The sequence below is a fragment of the Heptranchias perlo genome, chromosome 1 (genome assembly GCF_035084215.1).
Source record: "Heptranchias perlo isolate sHepPer1 chromosome 1, sHepPer1.hap1, whole genome shotgun sequence".
In the NCBI taxonomy this organism is placed as follows: Eukaryota; Metazoa; Chordata; class Chondrichthyes; order Hexanchiformes; family Hexanchidae; genus Heptranchias; species Heptranchias perlo.
In genome coordinates this window covers 92,756,019-92,780,025 of record NC_090325.1, presented here as the reverse complement: position 1 = coordinate 92,780,025, position 24,007 = coordinate 92,756,019, and the positions used below count along the sequence as shown (strand labels likewise).

Here is a 24,007-nt window from a genome sequence, read left to right as displayed (position 1 = left end):
TTGTGGGCTAGCACCACTTATCAGCCCAAGCTTGAATGTTGTCCAGGTCTTGCTGCATGCGGGCACGGACTGCTTCATTATCTGAGGGGTTGCGAATGGGACCGAACACTCTGCAATCATCAGCAAATGTCCCCACTTCTGACCTTATGATGGAGGGAAGGTCATTGATGAAGCAGCTGCAGGAGTTCCTCAGGGCAGTGTCCTTGGCCCAACCATCTTCAGCTGCTTCATCAATGACCTTCCCTCCATCATAAGGTCAGAAATGGGGATGTTCGCTGATGACTGCACAGTGTTCAGTTCCATTCGCAACCCCTCAGATAATGAAGCAGTCCGAGCCTGCATGCAGCAAGACCTGGACAACATCCAGGCTTGGGCTCATAAGTGGCAAGTAACATTCGCGCCAGATAAGTGCCAGGCAATGACCATCTCCAACAAGAGAGAGTCTAACCACCTCCCCTTGACATTCAACGGCATTACCATCGCCGAATCCCCCACCATCAACATCCTGGGGGTCACCATTGACCAGAAACTTAACTGGACCAGCCATATAAATACTGTGGCTACGAGAGCAGGTCAGAGGCTGGGTATTCTGCGGCAAGTGACTCACCTCCTGACTCCCCAAAGCCTTTCCACCATCTACAAGGCACAAGTCAGGAGTGTGATGGAATACTCTCCACTTGCCTGGATGAGTGCAGCTCCAACAACACTCAAGAAGCTCGACACCATCCAAGATAAAGCAGCCCGCTTGATTGGCACCCCATCCACCACCCTAAACATTCACTCCCTTCACCACCGGCGCACTGTGGCTGCAGTGTGCACCATCCACAGGATGCACTGCAGCAACTTGCCAAGGCTTCTTCGACAGCACCTCCCAAACCCGCGACCTCTACCACCTAGAAGGACAAGGGCAGCAGGCGCATGGGAACAACACCACCTGCACGTTCCCCTCCAAGTCACACACCATCCCGACTTGGAAATATATCGCCGTTCCTTCATTGTCGCTGGTTCAAAATCCTGGAACTCCCTTCCTAACAGCATTGTGGGAGAACCGTCACCACACGGACTGCAGCGGTTCAAGAAGGCGGCTCACCACCACCTTCTCGAGGGCAATTAGGGATGGGCAATAAATGCCGGCCTTGCCAGCGACGCCCACATCCCGTGAACGAATTAAAAAAAAGCTGTGGATGGTTGGGCCTAGGACACTGCCCTGAGGAACTCCTGCAGCAATATCCTGGGGCTGAGATGATTGGCCTCCAACAACACTACCATCTTCTTTTGTGCTAGGTATGACTCCAGCCACTGGAGAGTTTTCCCCCTGATTCCCATTGACTTCAATTTTACTAGGGTTCCTTGATGCCACACTCAGTCAAATGCTGCCTTGATGTCAAGGGTAGTCACTCTCACCTCATCTCTGGAATTTAGCTCTTTTGTCCATGTTTGGACCAAGGCTGTAATGAGGTCTGGAGCCGAGTGGTCCTGGCGGAACCCAACTGAGCATCATGGAGCAGGTTACTGGTGAGTAAGTGCCGCTTGATGGACCATTGACGACACCTTCCATCACTTTGCGGATGATTGAGAGTAGACTGATGGGGCAGTAATTGGCCGGATTGGATTTGTCCTGCTTTTTGTGGACAGGACATACCTGGGCAATTTTCTACTTTGTCAGGTCACCATTGATCAGAAGCTTAACTGAACCAGCCTTTTCAACACCATGGCCACAAACAGCAGGGCAGATGTTGTGATGAGTGGCTCAATTTGCTGATTCCTTAATGCCTTGGCACCAACTACAAGGCTCAAGTCGGGAATGTGATGGAATACATGGGTGCAGCCACAACCACACTCAAGAAGCTGGACACTACGACAGAGAAGTTGACTTGATTGCACCCTTGCCACTGGACTTGATATGCCTTCCCTCCATCACTGGTGCATTATGACTTCAGTATGTACTATATCCAAGATGGAATGCAGCGAATTACCTCGGTAACTTCAGCATCACTTCCCTGCCCTATGACCTCTACCACTGCGAAGGACAAGAGCAACAATGTCTTGGGAACACCATAATTACAAGTTACCCACCTATTTACACACCATTCAGAGTTGGATGTTTATAAGAACATAAGAAATAGGAGCAGGAGTAGGCCATACAGCTCCTCGAGCCTGCTCTGCCGTTCGATAAGATTATGCTGATCTTCAACCTCAACTCCACTTTCCCGCCCGATCCACATATCCCTTGGAGTCCAAAAATCTATCTATCTCAGCCTTGAACGTAGTCAACAACTCAGCATCCACAGCCCTCTGTGGTAGAGAATTCCAAAGATTCGCAACCCTCTTAGAGAAGAAATTCCATCTCCCCTCAGTTGTAAATGGCTGACCCCTTATCCTGAGACTATGCCCCCTCGTTCTAAACTCTCCAGTCAGGGGAAACAACCTCTCAGTATCTACCCTGTCAAGCCCTTTCAGAATCTTATGTTTCAATGAGATCACCTCATTCTTCTAAATTCCAGAAAGTATAGGCCCATTCTACTCAATCCCTCCTCATATGACAACCCTCTCATCCCAGGAATCAATCTAGTGAACCTTTGTTGCACCACCTCTAAGGCAAGTGTATCCTTCCATAGGTAAGGAGACCAAAACTGTACACAGTACTCCAGGTGTGATCTCACCAAAGCCCTGTATAATTGTAGTAAGACCTCCAAATTACTCTTGTATTCCAACCTTCTTGCAATAAAGGCCAACATGCCATTTGCCTTCCTAATTGCTTGCTGTACCTGCATGCTAGCTTTTTGTGTTTCTTATACGACAACACCCAAATCTCTCTCAACACCAATATTTAATTGTTTTGCACCATTTAAAAAATATTCTGTTTTTCTGTTCTTCCTACCAAAGTGAATAACCTCATATTTCCCCACATTATACTCCATCTGCCACCTTCTTGCTCATTCACCTAACATGTCTATATCCCTTTGCAGACTCTGTGTCCTCCTCACAGCTTATTACTTTCCCACCTAACTTTGTATTGTCAGCAAACTTGGATCCATTCACTCGGTCCCTTCATCTAAGTCATTAATATAGATGGTAAATAGCTAAGACCCGAGCACTGATCCTTGCAGCACTCTACTAGTTACAGCCTGCCAACCTGAAAATGACCCGTTTATCTCTACCCTCTGTTTTCTGTCCAATTCCCTATCCATGCTAGTATATTACCCTCAACCCCATGAGCCCTGTTATCACTGTTGCTGGGTCAATATGCTGGAATTCCCCCCCAATACCTTTTATGTGAGCACCATCATCGTAAGGAGAAGGCCCATCACCACTTTCTCAGTGGAACTAGGAATGGGAAATAAATGTGGCCTTGCCAGCGTTGCCCACATCAAGAGAACAAATATTTTTAAAAATGTATTCTTTTGAAATAATTATTTTTCACCAGAGCTCTAATATCACTAAGATGCTATTAGTGATGCAGAAAGGATTTTTAATTCTTCTGCAGCATCACCAATAGGATGTTGATGGTGTTATATTGCTTAGAAAGTATGCTTTAAATATTTTTTAAGTTGTAGTGAGACTCTGGGTTGTCCTGCACCACACACCATTCACTTGAGGAGAACTAGACCTCTGCTGTGAAATTGGTTACAAGAAAAGTGTGACATTGGATGGGAGTGGCATCTGACTCTGATTACGCCCCCCACTTGTGAGATGGTGCTTGATCTCCAATTAGGACATCCTTACAGCAGTATAGCAGAGATCAGGAACTTGTTGTGGAATATCATGGATGTGAACCTTCTGTGCCACATCAGAGCTTCATGAGAAACCGTCCTTTTTCGGCTGCTTTCATAGTCCTCCTTGTGATCAATTTTAGAACGTCATTACATTGTGCTATCACTTTAGCTGCATAGTATATTGTATGCGAATTAGAAGCTACAAAATTGTAACATTTCCTCTTTAGGCGGCAATTTTTCTGAGAGTTTAAAGTGGGAGCTTGAGGGTGAAGTGGAGGAGGAAGCGGAGGATGTTTCTCCTTCTGTGCAACGTGATAGTAAGCCAAAGAAAAAGGATGGAAAGAAAGCTGTTCCTTCAACTGCTACATTGACTGCCAAGACAGATGTGGTGGAAGGCTTTCCGTTTATGGACCATTGGAGTGCTCGGGTACCTAGCGTGTCATTAAGGGATATCATGTCTGAGGAGATGGATTTTCAGATAAAACAAGACCAGGTATGTATATGTCTGTATGTAAAACATAGTTTATTAATTTAGTTTATTGGGGTTTAATCCCCTCACTGTGATTGGTAATAATGAACAGCAGAGTTGAGCTGTATTTATAACTTTCATGAATTATATGCATTCATTTAGGAATATGGACTGAATTTTGTGTTTTCATGTTTTCAGTTTCAGTGATGTCAAAGCAGCTTTTTTGGCCTTCAGAAATAAGGGGATGATATTATGTGTAAACACTCCATTACTAAACTGCAGAGATATGAGATGTTGGGTATAAATGGTAGGAGTAACTTCATCAACATAAGAACAGTCAAGGATGTAAGAAGACTAAGCAGCCCATCATGCTTGTCCCTCTAGAGTGGTGATGAATAGTGGGGTTCTTTTCTGCATCACAATGAGAAAATATATTTAAATACATTTTGATTTTTTAAAAAACAATGATACTGCACATGATAGGGCTAGCTTTGATTCTAAACATTTTTGAGAGACTCTGCTTGACCACCTTGTTCCAGCTGGAAGTCATCTTGTAATCCCATTGAACTATTCAGGACCATGACCCTGATTTGAGACCCATTAAATATTCATACCAAAACATAAGAAATATTGCACTGGTTTTTGTACTTCTGATGGGTTTTATCTATTCAACTTTTGCACTTAATTATGACATTTTTTCCTTAGGAGCAGCTTAGATTAGATGCTTCTTGTAGTCTTACAAGTGTATTCCATTTGCAACTGTGTATTGTGTGCTTTTCTTCATTTTCACAGGAAGGGAGCACAAGTCGGGGAATCTGTGCTACAGTGTTGTAACCCCTTCTCGACCTGCGCTCCATTTGAGTGTAGCTCCCCTTTGGAAGTGTGTAATTGCTGAGTTTTCTCAAGTATGTTAACACCAACCTCAGCCTAAAGACTTTAATAGCCTGATCATAATTTCTGGTGGGCGAAGCCCAGCACGAGTGCAGAAGACAAAGCTGAAGTGTTTGCAAGTGTCTTTGGACAAAAGTCCCGAGTAGACAGTCCTACTCTGCCTCCTCCCGAAATCCCCACCATCATAGACACACACCAGTGTCCAGTCAATTTGGTTCACTCCACGTGACATGAAGAAGTGGCTGAATGCACTGGACACAGCAAAAGTTATGGGTGCTGACAGCGTCCTGGCTGTATTATTGAAAACCTGCATACCAAAGGTTGCCACTCTCCTAGCCAAGCTGTTCCAATATAGCTATGACTGTGGCAACTATGCAATTACTTTTTCTTCTTAGTTTTGAGACTTGTAAACTCCCTTAAGTTCAACTCCTTGTTGCTCGGTATGCTGTTTACATTTTTTTTTACATAGAATTTCATAGAATGTACAGCACAGAAACAGGCCATTCAGCCCAACAAATCCATGCTGGTGTTCATGCTCCACACGAGCCTCCTCCCTCCCTACTTCATCTAACCCTATCAACATATCCTTCTATTCCTTTCTCCTTCATGTGTTTATCTAGCTTCCCCTTAAATGCATCTATGCTAGTCGCCTCAACTATTCCTTGTGGTAGCACGTTCCACATTCTAAGCACTCTCTGGGTAAAGAAATTTCTTCTGAATTCTCTATTGGATTTATTAGTGACTAATCTTAATATTTATGGCCCCTAGTTCTGGTCTCTCCCGCAAGTGGAAACATCTCTATATGTCTAATCTAGCAAACCCTTTCATAATCTTAAAGACCACCCCTCAAGTCTTCTTAAGAGTCCCAGCCTACTCATTTTTTCCTGATAGGTATAACCTCTCAGTTCTGGTATCATCCAGTAAATCTTCTTTGCACCTTCTCCAGTGCCTCCATATCCTCTTTATAATATGGAGACCAGAACTGTTTGCAGTACTCCCAAGTGTGGGCTAGCCAAGGTTCTATCCAGTAACCTGCTTTTCAGTTCTCTGCTTTTCAATTCTGTCCCTCTAGAAATGAACCCATGTGCTTGGTTTGCTTTTTTTAATGGCCTCATTAACCTGCGTTGCTACGTTTAGTGATTTGTGTATCTGTACCTCCAGATCCCTCTGCTCCTCTACCCCATTTAGACTTTTATTATCCAAGAAGTATGTGGCCCCCTTATTCTTCCTACCAAAATACTCTCACTTATCTATATTGAAATTCATTTGCCAATTACACGCTCATTCTGCAAGTTTATTAATGTCTTCCTGTATTTTGTCGTAGTCCTCCTTGGTATTAACTATACTCCCCAATTTGGTGGTGTTGGCAAATTTTGAAATTGTACTTCCGATTCCCGAGTCCAAATTGTTTATGTAAATTGTGAACAGCAGTGGTCCCAGCACCGATCCCTGTGGATCCCTGTCACTTAAATCTGCTGCTCTGTTGATCCCTTCCTCCGATCTTTTCAACCCTCTCCTTTAAGGTGCTGCTGCAGGCCCGCTTTAGTCTCTGTCTCATCCCAGTTTCCCAAATGGCCTGTTGCATTTAAGCAGTATGATTACCACTGGCAGCTCGCCTTCTGTATTTAAATGAAACTCGATCACGAAAATCGATTGTGCCTCCTACCGACCCACTTATTTCACTTAAAGCTCTCTGTAATGTGGGAAGGGGAAGCAGCATTTTACCTTTGTCTGTTTGGGGTGTAGCTTTTTATAGCAAAGGCCAAGAAATATTTAATTTAATATTTTCTTATTCACATATTTCCTTCTTTACCAAATATCTCCATAACCTACTTAGCAAATCCTTTTGATAAAACATCGTAAACGCAAAAAACACTCCTGACTCTGCTGAGATCCGGTACAAATTTCTTCCCAAATGCTTTCATCAGCGATGTGCCCTCCCCCCACCCTGTCCTCTTGCAACAGCATAACCGCTGACTCATCATGAACAGTGCCGTGACAGACCTGCTGAAATTTAATAACTTCCCTCCAAATTTGAATAATGGCAGTCTTATTAGAACTTGCTACCTTTTTATATGAGCAATTGATGTTTTTGGCCACTTGAGTAGAAATATAAATAAAAGAGGTGGTGTAAGGTCCTGAGAAATTTTGCGCTCAGTAAGTAACATGTCATGTTTACACTATAGTGGACGAGAGAGTGGAGTTCAGATTTGTTTATGGTGTGGTGGAAGAAGTATTACTGTAGGCAGGTAGTCCTTGGAAGTACAGTAATAGCTGGTTGATGAGGGCAAGTGGTACCAACCTTATTGTCATTCAACTTGCTACATATTCCACTATTTAGTAAAATTTTTAGCACTGCCAAAGTATATCAAATGAACACCAAATTATTTAATATTTGTTAGATCAATCATAACTTGATTTGCTTTGTATCCCTTGTAGTCCATTATGAGATCTCTCCTATCCAGAAAGGACTGCGCAACTAAGTTGAAGGAAAAACACCTTCTAGAGATGTTTCCGGGTATTGATCAGCACTTCATCATGGACATGTATAAAGACAACAAGTGCGTTTCAATCAAAATTTTATAGAGCAGTTAATTGTTAATTTTGATGTTTTGAGTGTTACGACAGTATTATATCAAATCTTTAGGATATGTTGAATCTTAACTCTTAAACATTCAAAGCTTTAATGATTTGTTCAGCATTCTTTTGTTTCTATTTTCTGTTACTTCAAATCGGTTTTCCTTGTCCAATCCAATATACAGCTTTGAAGTCTAATGTTGGGTATGTAACTACTAAAAACATAACATAAGAAATAGGAGCAGGAGTAGGCTATACGGCCCTTCGAGCCTGCTCCGCCATTCAGTAAGATCATGGCTGATCTTCGACCACAACTCCACTTTCCCGCCCGATCCCCATATCTCTTGATTCTCTTAGAGTCCAAAAATCTATCGATCTCACTCTTGAATATATTTAATGACTGAGTATCCATAGCCCTCTGGGGTAGAGCATTCCAAAGATTCACAACCCTCTGATTGAAGAAATTCCTCCTCATCTCAGTCCTAAATGTCTGACCCCTTATCCCTGAGACTATGCCCCCTAGTTCGAGACTCTCCAGCCAAGGGAAACAGCCTCTCAGCATCTACCCTGTCAAGCCCCCTCAGAATCTTGTATGTTTCAATGAGATCACCTCTCATTCTTCTAAACTTCAGAGAGTATAGGCCCATTCTAGAAACATAGAAAACAGGAGCAGGAGTAGGCCATTTGGCCCTTCGAGCCTGCTCCGCCATTCAGTGTGATCATGGCTGATCCCGTAATCTCAATACCATGTTCCCGCTCTCTCCCCATACCCCTTGATGCCTTTTGCGTCTAGAAATCTATCTAGTTCCTTCTTAAATATATTCAGTGATTTGGCCTCCGCAGCCTTCTGTGGTAGAGAATTCCACAAGTTCACCAGCCTCTGAGTGAAGAAATGTCTCCTCATCTCAGTCCTAAATGTCTGACCCCGTATCCTGAGACTGTGACCCCCTCGTTCTGGACCCCCCATCAGGGGAAACATCCAGTCTGTCTAGCCCTGTCAGAATTTTATATGTTTCAATGAGATCCCCTCTCATTTTTCTAAACTTGAGTGAATGAGGAGAAATTCTACCTAATTTCTCCTCATAGGACAACCCTCTCATCCTAGGAATCAATCTAGTGAACCTTTGTTGCACCGCCTCTGAGGCAAGTATATCCTTCCTTAGATAAGGAGACCAAAACTGTACGCAGTACTCCAGGTGTGGTCTCACCAAAGCCCTGTACAATTGCAGCAAGACTTCCTTACTCTTGTACTCCAACCCCCTTGCAGTAAAGGACAACATACCATTTGCTTTCCTAATTGCAGTACCTGCATGTTAACTTTCTATGTTTCATGTACCAGGACACCCAAATCCCTCTGAACACCAACATTTAATAGTTTCTCATCATTTAAAAAATATTCTGTTTTTCTGTTCTTCCTTCCAAAATGAATATCCTCACATTTCCCCACATTATAATCCATCTGCCACCTTCTTGCCCCACTCACTTAACCTGTCTATATCCCTTTGCAGACTCTTTGTGTCCTCCTCACAGCTTACTTTCCCACCTAGCTTTGTATCGTCAGCAAACTTGGATACATTACACTCGATTCCTTCATCCAAGTCATTAATATAGATTGTAAATAGCTGAGGCCCAAGCACTGATCCTTGCAGCACCCCACTAATTACAGCCTGGCAACCTGAAAATCACCCATTTATTCCTACTCTCTGTTTTCTGTCCATTAACCAATCTTCTATCCATGTTAATATATTACCCCCAACCTCATGAGCCCTAATCTTGTGTAACAATCTCTTGTGTGGCACCTTATTGAATGCCTTTTGAAAATCCAAATATATTATATCCACTGGTTTCCCTTTATCTACCTTGCTAGTTACATCTTAAGAAAAACTCCAGTAGATTTGTCAAACACGATTTCTCTTTCATAAAACCATGTTGACTCTGCCTAATCATATTATGATTTTCTAAGTGCCCCGTTACCACATCCTTAATAATAGATTCCAGCATTTTTCCAACTACTGATGTCAGTCTAACTGGCCTGTAGTTCCCTGTTTTCTCTCTCTCTCCTTTCTTGAATAGCGGGGTTACATTTGCTACCTTCCAATCCACTGGGACTGTTCTAGAATCTAGGGAATTTTGGAATATCATAACCAATGCATCCACTATCTCTGCTCTTTTAGAACCCTAGGACGTAAGCCATCAGGTCCAGGGGATTTGTTGGCTTTTAGAATCATAGAAAGGTTACAGCACGGAAGGCGGTCATTCGGCCCATCGAGTCCATGCCGGCTCTATGCAAGAGAAATGCAGCTAGTCCCTCTCCTCCACCTTACCCCCGTAACCCTTTTAGTCCCATTAATTTCTCCAGTACTTTTTCTTTACTAATATCAATTACTTTAAGTTCCTCACTCTCATTAGACCCTTGGTTCCCCGCTATTTCTGGTTTGTTTTTGTGTCTTCTATTGTGAAGACAGATACACAATATTTGTTTAATTTCTCTGCCATTTCCTTATTCCCTATTTTAATTTCTCCTTTCTCTGTCTCTAAGGGACCCACATTTTTTACTTTCGCTAATCTCTTCCTTTTTACATTCTTGTAGAAGCTCTTACAATCTTTTTATATTTCTTGCTGGTTTACTCTCATATTCACTTTTCTCCCTCTATCAATTTTTTGGTCATCCTTTGCTGGTTTCCAAAACTCTTCCAATCCTCAGGCTTACGACTCTTCTTGGCAACATTATAAGACTCTTTTAATGTTGCAATATCCTTATCTTCTTTAGTTAGCCACGGATGGATCACTTTTCCCATGGGGTTGTTATTCCTCAATGGAATGTATATTCATTGGGAATTATGAAATATTTCTTTAAATGTTTGCTGTTGTTTATCTACCATCATATCTTTCAATCTAATTTCCCAATCAACTTCAGTTAACTCACCCCTCATAACCATGTAATTGGCTTTGTTTGTGCTTAAGACTCTAGTTTCATACTTAAGTACGTCACTGTCAAACTCAATTTGAAATTCTATCATATAATCACTCTTCCCCAGAGGATCCCTGTTGTGAGATTATTAATTAACCCTGTCTCATTTCACAAGATAAGATCTTAAATGGCCTGTTCCCTGGTTGGTTCCACGACCTAGAGGGTGGTTGGAGTCTGGAACTCACTGCCTGAAAGGGTTGTGGAGGCAGGAACCCTCACAACATTCAAGAAGCATTTGGATGAGCACTTGAAATGCCATAGCATACAAGGCTACGGACCAAATGCTGGAATATGGGATTAGAGTAGACAGGGCTGATGGCCGGCGCGGACACGATGGGCCGAAGGGCCTCTATCCGTGCTGTATGACTCTATGACTCTATGACGCATTGTTCTATGAAACTGTCTCGAATGCGTTCCATGAACTCGTCCTCCAAACTATTTTTGCCAATTTGATTTGCCCAGTCTATATGAAGTTTAAAGTCGCCCATGATTATTGCATTACCTTTGTTACAAGTTCCTCTTATTTTTTGATTGATACTCTGTCCAACAGTATAACAACTGTTAGGGGTGCTACAAGCTACTCCCACCAGTGTTTTCTGTCCCTTGTAATTTCTTATCTCCACCCTTTCTGAATCTATTTCCTGATCTTCTGAGCCAAGATCCTTTCTCACTACTGTCTTTGTCATCCTTTATTATCAGGGCTACCCCCCCCCCCCCGCACTTCTTTTCCATTTTGTCAGTCTTTTCAAAAAGTCAAGTACCCTGGAATATTTAGTTCCCAACCATGGTCACCTTGCAACAATGGGCAGGATTTTAACTGTGGAAAACCGGGTGGGTAGGGGGTGGGAGGCATTGAAAATTGCAACAATTTCAGACCTGCCGTAAACCCGCCCATTTCCAGTTTTCACTGGGGCCTCCATTTTTTTCATGTTTTGCAATTATAACCCCTGGTGACTGGTATTCCTGGCCTTCTCCTTCACGCTGCGTGAGAGGAGGCCAGAAGGCCCGAAAGTGCAGGTAAGTACCTTTCTGGCACAGCTTTTGGGCCCGGAGGAGCAGGAATGCTTACCCCAGGCCCAATGAGCCTACTACAGCGAACCCCTCCCCCAAAAAACAATCGTGGACAACCGTGATGACCCCTGATCCTGCTCCCCCACCCTCGGTGACTGACACCTGATCACGCCTGCATGATCCTCAATTCCGCGCCCCCCCCACCCCCACCAAGACTGACTCTCCTGCTGACTGACCTCCCCCACCCTGGTGCCCCCTTGTTCATCGGTGTCGGTGTCTTCCCTCCCCGATCCATACAACGTAAGACCTACCTAAAGACTTACCTTTTCACGTCTTCTTCCTTGCTCTGCTCCCATCCGATAATCAGGTTGGCCTGTCGGATGGCAAACCGACAAAAATAAAATAAAAGACGTCCTTACGTCAAAATCGTAAGGAAGTCTGGGAAACCTGTACTTCCGGGTTTCCCGTCCTCGATTCGACCGGCTCCGAATCAAAATTCTGGCCCATGTCTACGTAATGGCTACTAGATCACACCCATTTATCTCTATTTGTGCCATTAATTCGTCTATCTTGTTACGAATGCTTCGTGCATTGAGATAAACAGCCTTTAATTTTAACTTTTTACTAATTTTCCCTGATTTGACCTTATTCACTGATGCACTATTACCGTTAAACTCTTTGTCCCTTCCTGACACATTCTGCTTATCTTTACCCAAATTGCTACACTGCTCTATGGCCTTGACTTTTCTCTTTAGATTTACAAATTTATCCTTACCTGAACCCCCAGCCAGCCAGCTTTTTAGTTTAAAGCCCTATATACCGCCCCAGTTATTCAATTTGCCAGGACATTGGCCCTAGCCCAATTTAAGTGGAGCTTGTCCCAACATAACAGCGTTTCAAACAGTACTGGTGCCAGTGCCCCATGAATCAGAACCCCTGTCTCCCACACCACTCTTTGAGCCAAGCATTTAACTCCCTGATTTGTTTGACCCTATGCCAATTTGCGCATGGCTCAAGTAGTAACCGAGATTATTATCTTTGAGGTTCTGCTTTTTAATTTGGACCCTAGCTCCTCAAACTCCCTAAGCAGAACCTCACTCCTAGTCTTGCCTATGTCATTGGTTCCTATGTGGACCACGACAACTGGATCCTCTCCCTCATGCTCCAAGTTCTTCTCCAGCAGCAAGGAGCTATCCTTAACCCTGGCACTGGGAAGGTAACAGCCTTCGGACTCCCGACCACGGCTGCAGAGAACAATGTCTATCCCCCTGACTATACTGTCCCCTACCACTACCACATTCCTTTTTACCCTCGCCCCCCCCCACCATTTGAATGGCCTCCTGTACCACTGTGCTGTGGTCAAATTGCTCATCCTCCCTGCAGCCTTTATTCTCATCCACACAGGTAGCAAGTACCTTGTACTTGTTGGACAAGATCAAAGGCTGAGGCTCCTCCATCACTGCATCCTGGGCCCCCATACCTGCCTGTCTCGCAGTCACATCCTTCTCTCCCTGAACACAGACCAAATTTAAACTACTACCTAACCTAAGGGGTGTGACTGCCCCCTGGATCAAAATGCCCAGATAACTCTTTCCCCCTCCGGATGCATCACAATGTCTGCAGCTCCGACTCCAGTTCAACAATTCTGAGCCGAATTTCCTCAAGTTGCAGACACTTACTGCAGATGTGGTTGCTCAGGATCTCACTGGTTTTCACCAGCTCCACGTGCTGCAGTTACGACACACCACCTGCCCTGCCATCCCTTGTTTTATATATTTAATTAGTTAAATTTTTTATTCACTCAATATTTTTAGTTTTATTAACTAATTAGTTTATCTAGTTTAAGTTGTTATTTTAATAAAGTAACAACAAGTCATAGTTTCCCCGTTCTTAATTTAAACCACTGCCCTAGCTTAGAGAGCCAAAAAATGGTAATACTCACCAATCAATCACCTATCTGCTGTCCTGAAAGACATCACTCCTTGATTATTTTTTGTTTGTTTTTGATTTCACCCTTTTATAGGGGCCCTGCTCTTTAAATCTTCTCCTCAGCCTCTCTCGTGGTGCTCTGCTGATTCTGCTGCCGCCGCTCTTTAAATCTTCTCTTCAGCCTCTATGGTATTGAAATCCCAAACCTAATATAAATACTTAGTGCCAAATCTTATGAGCCATGATAAATCGGAATAGTTAAAGTTCAGAGTTTTCTTTAAGTTTTGCAATGTAAGCAAATTCCTCATGAAATCTGTTCTGGTATGTTTATCTTACAATTTACCTGTAAAGACACTCAACTATAATTAACAGACTTTCACCCTTGATGAGTCTCATTTTAATTTAGATCATACGTGAAGTAAAGTGAAAAGCTTTCTAATGAATTCAGAATTTCCATCAACATGTGACTGGTTATGCTTTTTATGACTGGAAGCTTCACTTTCCTTTGATCTTACAAGCTGAAAAATAGGGGATTAGTCTTCAAAGTTTCACCGAATACCATTTAAAAAAAAACAAAACATAATTTGATTGAGATTGAACGTGATTTATATGATGAGCAGCAAGTGTGATTTCAAGCTCCATCTCCACTCCCTTTGCCCTGTCTCCTCTGAATTCACTACTCTCATGTCCACTTCCTTGTATCCCTCAACATACACATTCCCCAACCCACTTCCTTCTACATCTTCCCCTGGAAAAAAAAGCTCTTCTCCAGCTCACTTACAATTGCACTTTCAAAATCCTAACTGCCTAGTTTTTGGTTCTCTGTTTGTCACAATACTTCTGCAGTCGTCAATTTGCTTAACCACTTCCTCACCTCGACCTTCAGTACCTTGACAATGCATCAAGCACTATCAGGCCTCACTCTCCTCTGCCAAAACCACCCAGTGCTCCAGGATCATTCTGGAGATCAAAGATAACCCCCAGGTTCCTGTCTCCACTATCAACCATCTTCTTAAACTCCTCTCCTCCCCCCCCCCCCCCACCCCCCAATCTACCCTCACCTCCAGCAATGTGCGAGGAGTTCATTGACCTCTTTCTCACTAAGATTAATACCATCTATTCAGTCTCTGCTGTTTACCCCACCACATTTTCCCTTGCCAGCCAACCAAACCAAACCCACTTCTTTAGTTTCTCTCCTATCCTAATGTCCTCTGTGAGCTCATCTTGTCCACCTATGATTCCTTTGACCCCATAGCCATTAAACTGCTGACCAACCAACTTCACTTCCTGGCCCCTATGCTAGCTGACATTGTTAATGTTTCCCTCTCCTCAGGTACTGTCCCCTCCCCTTTCAAAACAGCTGTCATCACCCTGCACCTCACAAAATCCAGCCTCGATTTATCTATCCTTGGAAACAACTGCCCTCATCTTCTCTTTCCTCTACATGTGGCCTCCCAAATCCATGCCCTTCTTTCCCACAGCTCCCTATTTGAGTCTCTCCAATCAGGTTTACACCAGTGCCACAGCAACGGCCCAAACAAAAGGGAACACCTCTATGTAGCGCCTGGGGATGTTTTTTTTACATTAAAGGTGCTGTATGAATGTAAGTTGTTTCTGCTGTTCTCACCCAGTTGGTTGATCGAGGAAGATTTAACTTTTTTTTGCTTTAGCTATTCCTTTGAGCAGACAGAACAGTTTTTGAAGTCAATATTTGACTGTGATCTAGAATCAACAAAAACCGTTAACGTTCAAGAAAGTGTCCATCAAAATGAACCGGCTGTGGGCAGGAATAAGGATAAGGTAAGCCCTGGATTGAAACATCTTAAAAACACTTGAAGTGTCTAGAGACTATGGGCTCGATTTGCGTTCGTGGCGGGGGGGCTGCGAAAATTGGGGATTCCCGGGGCGGGGCGGGAGCCCGGCTCCAATCCGCCCCATTTCCGGGTTCCCCACTGACGCGCACACATGCGCGCGCAGCCCCCGCATGTGGGACTCCCGCTGGCAATTAAAGCCGACGGGGTGCCACTTAAAGGACTTAAACAGGTACTTCAGGTTGTATACAGACCTGATTGACCTGTTATTTTAGCAGGGATGGGATTTTGCAACTGACTGAGGTCCCGTACTGGGGGAAACACTCCTAGTTGAAATAGACATGTTGCAGCCACCAGCCTGTAGCAGCTGCAAAGGTCCATTTGACAGGTGGGGTGGGGGGGGTGAGACCCTCACTCATTGCAGGAGGCCACTCTGTCACTTTGGGCAAAGTTTGACCTCCACCACCCTCCTCCTAACAACAAAATTCACCAACTTGCACACTTACCCCGGTGTCCAGACACATTTACCTACCTTGCGGACCCCCTCAAATGTACATCTTCCGGATGGGGGCCGCCGTAGCTGCAGTCATGACCTCCTCGGAGGGCGAACAGCATCACCAGCCTCGCCGGCCACGCCGTCCACCTCTGACACGTGGAGCTCCACAACACAGTGCTGTGATACATCCACCTGCACAGCAGGAGGGAGGGCAACCGCAGAGAGAGGTTGCGTCGCAGAGGGCACTACCCTCGCCACAGGGTCCACAGACCGAGGCTCAGCTTCCTGGACCTCTCTGAGCAGCAGTGCACACGGAGGCTCAGTCACTCGACATGTAGTCGTGGACATCTGCAGCCTCCTTCATGCCGAGCTGCTCCCGGCTGGCCCGAGCACCATCTTCTTACCTGTCGCTGTCATAGTCACCACTGCCCTCAACAATTTCTCCTCCGCATCCTTCCAGGGTGCCACCGGGGACATCGCCGACATCTCTCAGTCGTCTGCACAAAAGAGCCCTGCAAATACACCTACACCCACTCTGCAGTGACACAATGGTTGGCATCAGTTTTGGTCTTCATTGTGATCCTCATGAAAGGGCATTATTGCACAAACCAGACAAGATTCCCAAAGACGTGGCAGTAGTGGTGTCAATATAATATGTAATGTGAGTTGATCAGAAATTAAATATAAGTAAAAACCATGACAAACCCTCAAACACCCTTGTGTATCCCCTTCATGGTCACGACACGTTTGCCTTATGCTTCCTACTGCACATATGTGATGCATGCCCTGTGGCTACAGCACAGGTAGTGGCAGGTTGAGTGAGGCTGACTGTGAAAGAGATGCATGAGAGGGTGAGTATGAGATAGAGCCATGAGATTGTATGAGGATTGGGTTGAGTGGTAGTGGCGGGATGAGTACAGGCGAGGTGAGTAAGTGCAGGTAAGATGAGGATGAGGTTTGAGTGGGTGTGAGGAGTGATGTGACAGAGTAGTGTTGGCTGTGCAGAAGGAGATGTGGGGTGGGGGCGGTGATGTGGCAGACGGAGTGTAGGGGAATGAGTAAGTGTACTCACTTTGGATGACCTACTTAGGTCATTGAAGCGCCTCCTGCACTGTATGCAGGTGGGCGATATGTTGGTGGTGCAGGTGACCTCCTCTGCCACCTCGAGCCAGGCCTTCTTGGTGGCAGAGGCAGGCCACTTCCGCCCGCCTGCCGGGGTGGGGAGATCTCTGTCCTCCCCCTCCTCCTCACCCCATCCAATAAGAGCTGGAGTGAGGTATCATTAACCTGGGAGCAGCCTTCCCCTTGGGCTGCTCCATGCTGTAATTTTTACCTATTTCTTGCAGCATCAGTCAATGGAGGACTGCCCCTTTAAATAAGGCTCCTCCAGCTGACAGACCTTACTGCGCATGCGCAGTCCGCCCGCCGCGCAGCTTAGCAGCAGGGAACCCGGAAGAACACGTAAGTGGATCCAATCAGCCTGCGATTGCGTGTGGAGCAGACTGATTTCACCGGGCGCGTTACCCACGCGCCCAATCTACCCCCCAACGCCATGGTAATATCGGGCCCTATAATTTCAGTAAATTATTCTCTTCATGGTTTCAATAAAAAAAATCAGACTTGAAATTATCTGAACATTGTAACTTTATAACTGAAGGAATTATTGCATAGTTCCTTATTGCCAAATACTGAGTTGTGCCTCATGTTGCTTCCTTGAGAAGGAAGTACAAAAGACAGGAAGTAAATGTGAAAATGACGCCTCAATACTGTCTTGATATCTGGTTCTATTGTTTAGGTTTCTTATGTACTTTCTCTATCTAATTTGTTTCTTTAGTTTTCATGCGCTTGTCATTACGGCTGTTTTTACACCCTTTATCCTGCACCCTTTATCCTGCACCCTTTATCCTGCACCCTTTATCCTGCACCCTTTATCCTGCACCCTTTATCCTGCACCCTTTATCCTGCACCCTTTATCCTGCACCCCTTATCCTGCACCAAATTTTTTGCATCTTTTTACCAGAAGAACATAGCTATGTGTTGGGAGGCAACAGTGAAGCACAGTCCCAAGATACGTAGTACTGTTTTAATTTGCTCAGGATTACCAGTATCACCTGTGATGCTTGGAAGTCAATTCCATACTGTAGCATGTAGAACTGGAGCCTTTGCAGTGCCAATTAGTTAGAATATTCTTAAACATTACAGGAGTAGTTATCTGAAATGTGTGCCATGTAAGCCAGAGCTGGTGTTATCCCTTTTTAATAGAGATTGATGGTGGCAACAGCCGTGATGTCTATAAACATCTTGCACATTTCTGTTTACATTATTCAGCATCTTGGATGCGTAAGTGCCATGCAGAGATCTGTCTGTAAATCTTGCTAAGAATGTTTAACAGTATTACACTCAAGTTGGGGTAATTGATGCAGCTATCAGATTTATTACCATAGCTAATACAATTTTCTTTGCCTTTTGTATCTGTTTTAGGTAGTAATGAACAAGGACTTTAAGGAATTTGAAAATGAGCATGAGTTCCAGGATGTAGAGTATCCAGATTATGAAGACTTTCGGGCTGAAGCAGTTCTGCATCATCGCAAACAGCAGGAGTTCTTCAGTAAGGCAGCAGAAGCCCATCGAAGGGACATGAAAGCTGTGGCCACATTTTATGCACAGCAGGTGAGTACACTAAAAAAACAATAGTGATCAAGGAGCCGAGTAACTAGCTGATACTGACTTTTTCTAGTTTGGGCACCTGCAAATCAACCAAATTGTAACACCAACTTCTGTGCAAGTGAATTGAACTGCTCCAGCACGCACAGGTGCCATCTCATTGGGGAAGTTCTGAGTGAGTGGAAACCTGAAATGGCAGACCTCCTAGGAGGGAAAATGGAAAATCAAAAAGATGATTTCTCTTACTGGAGATGCCCTGCAATAACAAAAAAATAAAATACAGCTGTTGGATTATTTTGTTCTGAAAGTACTCCTCAAGCTTTTCTAGTTTAACGTTGCAGTGTCAATTTTGTGCTTGCAAGCAAGAAAATTATAATGATGAATGTTCATTGTGGTTATGCCATCTGCTAAATATGCACACTCACCTTGTTGCACTGTGGGTGATTTGAAAACTGCATCTCTGTTGCAAAGAACATTGGCTGAGCAGTTTCAAGCAGCGAAATTAATGTGCCAGATACCTCTGTTGATGTCACAGGGTCATTAATTGTAATTATTGAACATATAATCAGTGTTATTCTTTTAACCCCTAACAATTACTGACTTTTTAGAGCATACTAAATATACACTGTGTTAATTGCATTTGAGTGTCATTCTTATGAAGTGGGGCAGGTGGAGCATGTTTCAGTGCGGGAGCATTTGGGGAACAGTGATCATAATATCTTTAGGTTTATAATAGTTATGGATAAGGACAAGGAACAATCAAATGTGAAAATGCTTAACTGGAGGAGGGCAAATTTCATTGAATTAAAAAGGGATCTTGCCCAGGTGGATTGGAATCAAAAATTGGAGGGCAAAACAGTAAATGAACAATGGGAGGCCTTCAAGTAGGAGTTCGTTCGGGTACAGAGTAGATACATCCCTATGAGGAGGAAAAGGAAGGGCATCCAAAGTTAGAGCTCCCTAGATGGCTAAAGATATTTAGATTAAAATGAACAGAAAAAGGAGGCTTATGATAAATGTAAGGTTCATAATATAGTGGAGAACCAGGCTGAATATAGAAAGCACAGAGATCATCTAAAAAAAGGGAATAAGAGGGGCCAAGAGAGTGTATGAGACTAGATTAGCGGCCAACATAAAAGGGAACCCAAAAGTCTTCTATAAACATATAAATAGTAAAAGGGTAGTCAAAGGAAGCATGGCACCAATTAGTGACAAAAAAGGTCTTGTGGAGGCAGAGGGTATGGCTGAGGTACTAAATGAATACTTCGCATCTGTCTTCACTAGAGAAGAGGATGCTGCCATTGTAGCAGTAAAGGAGGAGGTAGTAGCGATATTGGATAGGATAAAAATAGATAAAGAGGAGGTATTTAAAAGATTGGCAGTACTCAAAGTAGAAAAGTCACTTGGTCCAGATGGGTGCTTCCTAGGTTACTGAGGGAACTAAGGAAATTGCCGATGCTCTGGCCACAATCTTCCAATCCTTCTTTGATATGAGGATGGTGCCAGAGGACTGGAGGATTGCAAATGTTACACCCCTGTTCAAAAAAGGGGGAGAGGGATAAATCCGGCAATTACAGGCTAGTCAGCCCAACGTCAGTGGTGGGGAAACTTTTAGAGACAATAATTCGGGACAAAATAAAATGGCACTTAGAAAAGTATGGGATAATAAATGAAAGTCAGCATGGATTAGTTAAAGGAAAATCGTGTTTGACTAACTTGATTGACTTCTTTGATGAAGCAACGGAGAGGGTTGATGAGGGTAGTGCGGTTGATGTTGTGTATATGGCCTTTCAAAAGGCATTTGATAAAGTACCACAAAATAAACTTGTTAGCAAAATTAAAGCCCATGGGATTAAAGGGACAATGGCAGCATGGATACAAAATTGGCTAAGGGACAGAAAGCAGAGAGTAGCGGTGAACTGTTATTTTTCAGACTGGAGGGAAATATTAGTGGTGTTCCCCAAGGGTCAGAATTAGGACCATTGCTCATTTTTATATACATTAATGATCTGGACTTGGGTATAGAGGGTATAATTTCAAAGTTTGCAGATGACCCAAAACTCGGAAGTGTAGTAAACAATGTGAAGGATATTAACAGACTTCAGGAGGACATAGACAGATTGGTGAAATGGGCAGACACAGGGCAGATGAAATTTAACGCAGAGAAGTGTGAAGTAATGCATTTTGGTAGGAAGAATGAGGAGAGGCAATATAAACTAAATGATACAATTTTAAAGGGGGTGCAGGAACAGAGAGACCTGGGGGTGCACATACACAAATCTTTGAAGGTGGTAGGACAAGTTTAGACGGCTGTTAAAAACGCATATGGGATCCTTGGCTTTATTATTAGAGACATCGAGTACAAAAGCAAGAAAGTTATGCTAAACCTTTATAAAACATTGGTTAGGCCTCAGCTGGAGTATTGTGTTTAATTCTGGGCACCACATTTTAGGAAGGATGGCAAGGCTTTAGAGAGGTTGCAGAAGAAATTTACTAGAATGGTACTATGGATGAGGGACTTCAGTTATGTGGAGAGGCTGAGGAAAGAGCAGGGAATGGGACTAAATGAATAGCTCTTTCAAAGAGCAGGCACAGGCACGATGGGTTGAATGGCCTCCTCCTGTGTTGTACCTACTATGCTACTTTTATGAAGGTAACCTTATAGATTTGTTTTCTATAGAATGACAGAAGTTTAGTAGTCAAAACATTTAAAAACGTCAGTCTAAATTTTCAAGTTGTAAAAATTTACAAGTTTTCTGGAAAAGGACCTGTAAAGGTTAGGCATGAAGACAACTTGTTTCCTTTTCCTATTCTGAAGAAGAAAATATGTTGTACAGATTTTCATGCCTGAGCTTAGTCAACTCGCTTGCCAAGGCTGTTGTGGGTTTCATGGCTGATGTCTACATTTGATGTCTACACATACGAAAATTACAGTAGGCCTTCACTGGCAGCAGTTAGATCACAAGTTCACAAGATAATTACAAATATGGAAGACTAATCGGGCCCATCTTTATTCAACTAGAAAGTTGATTCAACTACATACCCCTCTTTGCAGCAACTAATTGTTTCATAATTGATTCCAGGCTTTTTGCCTCCACTACTCTATTTGTAAGTTCCATGTATTGAAAGAAAAAAGAACGTATTTGCATTTATATAACACCTTTTATTACCTCAATGTCCCAAAGCACTTCACAGCCAATGATGTACTTTTGAAGTGTGATCACTGTTGTATTACAGGGAAATCACAGAATCATTACAGCACAGAAGGAGGCATTTGGCCCATTGAGCCCGTGCTCACATTTTGCACACAACTAGGTCCCATAAAGAGCAATGAGGTAAATCTGTTTTAGGTGTTGGTTGAGAGATAAATATTTGCTAGGGCACCAGGAGAGCTCCCCTTCTTTGAAAGGTGCCATGGGATCTTTAATATCCACCTGACGGGGCAGACGGGACCTCAGTTTAACATCTCATCCAAAAGATAGCTCAACACTCCCTCAGTACTGCACTCAGGTCTCTGGAGTGGGGCTTGAACCTACGACCTTCTGATTCAGAGGCGAGAGTGTTACCACTGAGCCAAGTCTGACACTTGAATGCTCTGTGTGTGATGAAGAATTTCCTGATAACGGTCCTAGTTTAAACTCATGTTCCCTTGTCCAACATTTGCAATTTAATTTGTAATATTCCAGATTTACCTTTTCCATACTCTTAACTATTTAATATGCTTCTATAAGGTGCCTCCTCAGGCTCAAAAGTCAGTTTCTTCAGTCTTCCTTCATTACTCACACCTTTTACACGAGGGATCAGCCTTGTGGCTCTTCTCTGCACTACCTCCAGTGCTTAAATGTTTCTTTGTTTCTTGACGACCAGAACTGTACACGGTACGAAGGATACAGTCTGACCAGAGCATTGTACAGCTTGATCGTGACTTCCACTGATTTGTATTCTACTGTAGTTCAACTACCTATCAGCTTTGTTGATTGCTGCTCTCCATTGGTTGGATGGATTGATTGGATATATTAACTGTCAAGCTGACTAAGATTCTTGGGTCTCTTTCAACTTCATCCTTTAATTATTTCAACTCCATTCATGATGTGCATGTGAGGCGAATTGTAGTGCCCATCACTGTCCTGGCAGAGATCAGCTACCTCAGCACAGATCAAGGATTGAAATATGGGCCCTTGCTGGTCTAAGTGCTTTATCATCACAGGTTGCATTTACCCACAGCATCAGGGAAGGATCCAAACATTTTGTCGAACAAAATGTGTCTGAACATAAATTTGCTTGCAACCAGAAGTAAAGTTCATACTGATGTACATCTTGTGCATACCAGAGCCCTAAGCTTTGGAATTCCCTCCCTCAACCTCTCCACCTCTCTCTCCTCCTTTAAGACGCTTCTTAAAACCTACCTCTTTGACCAAGCTTTTGGTCACCTGTCCTAATATCTCCTCATGTGGCCCAGTGTCAAATTTTGTTTGATAATTGCTCCTGTGAAGCACCTTGGGACATTTTACTACATTAAAGGCGCTATATAAATATAAGTTGTTGTTATTTAATTCTGGTGAGTATCAAGATAGTTCAGAGTAGTGAGGGCATGTTTACATTTACTGGAATTGCACCAATGCTTTGGCACTATAAGTACTCAGTCAGAGATTTATTAATTTAACATGTCTGTGCCTGTAATGTTGTGATGTTTTATGAGTTTTAATATAATCAAGTACTTTTAAAGGGTCACCTTCATGGAGAAAAGATGAAAGAAGCCAACTACAGAGCTGCTGTAAGAATTTTGAAGCGAGTGAATGTGTCCTTGCTTCCACGAAATGTTTTAGACCTGCATGGCCTTCATGTGGACGAAGCTCTGTACCACCTGGACAAAGTGGTGATTGAGAAGATTAATGGTAGGTCACTGATAACACCTATGGTGAAAGGATTACTGAAAGTCAACTTGGGAAAGAGAAAAAAGCTCTGTCATTCTCCTTGTCTCAATGTCTCTGCTATTTATCACTGTCCCTCCCATACTAAGCTTCCAGATGTGAACATGCACATACACACAGATATGCACATTCGCTGAGAGCCTGCTATTTGGCAGAGCCCTAATGAACTGCAGACATCACCAACGTATTATAGCATGAACCATTCCACCTCAGCAAACATAATTGCCGATTAAAAAATGTCCTGGAATCGTAGAAAAAAAACAAGTTTTCTACTTGAATCTGTAAATGATGCAGTAGATATTTATATATAGGATATATGCTTAAAAATGCGAATATAAATAAACCACTGAAGCATGGTTGATATAACTCATACCTACAGCAATGCTTTGCCACTAAAACAGGCATTTGACCTCTTGATATAAGAGGCCTAACTTCTGTTTTAGGACCCCTCTAGCAAATTGAGCTGCCCTGAGAGGAGCAATTGTAAACAATTTTACAACACCAAGTTATAGTCCAACAATTTTATTTGAAATTCACAAGC

General features: G+C 43.3%; 1 protein-coding gene across 1 annotated transcript in view; it reads left to right on the top strand.

Annotated features, from left to right (window-relative positions):
* The window catches only part of n4bp2 (NEDD4 binding protein 2), an 86,405-nt gene that overhangs the window by 49,454 nt on the left and 12,944 nt on the right, over positions 1–24,007 (top strand). Inside the window, exons 10-14 of the mRNA XM_067988482.1 lie at positions 3,944–4,209; positions 7,516–7,637; positions 15,235–15,364; positions 18,353–18,541; positions 23,262–23,430. Of these exons, the coding sequence (XP_067844583.1) occupies positions 3,944–4,209; positions 7,516–7,637; positions 15,235–15,364; positions 18,353–18,541; positions 23,262–23,430 (876 nt within the window). The remainder of the gene's footprint in view (positions 1–3,943; positions 4,210–7,515; positions 7,638–15,234; positions 15,365–18,352; positions 18,542–23,261; positions 23,431–24,007) is intronic.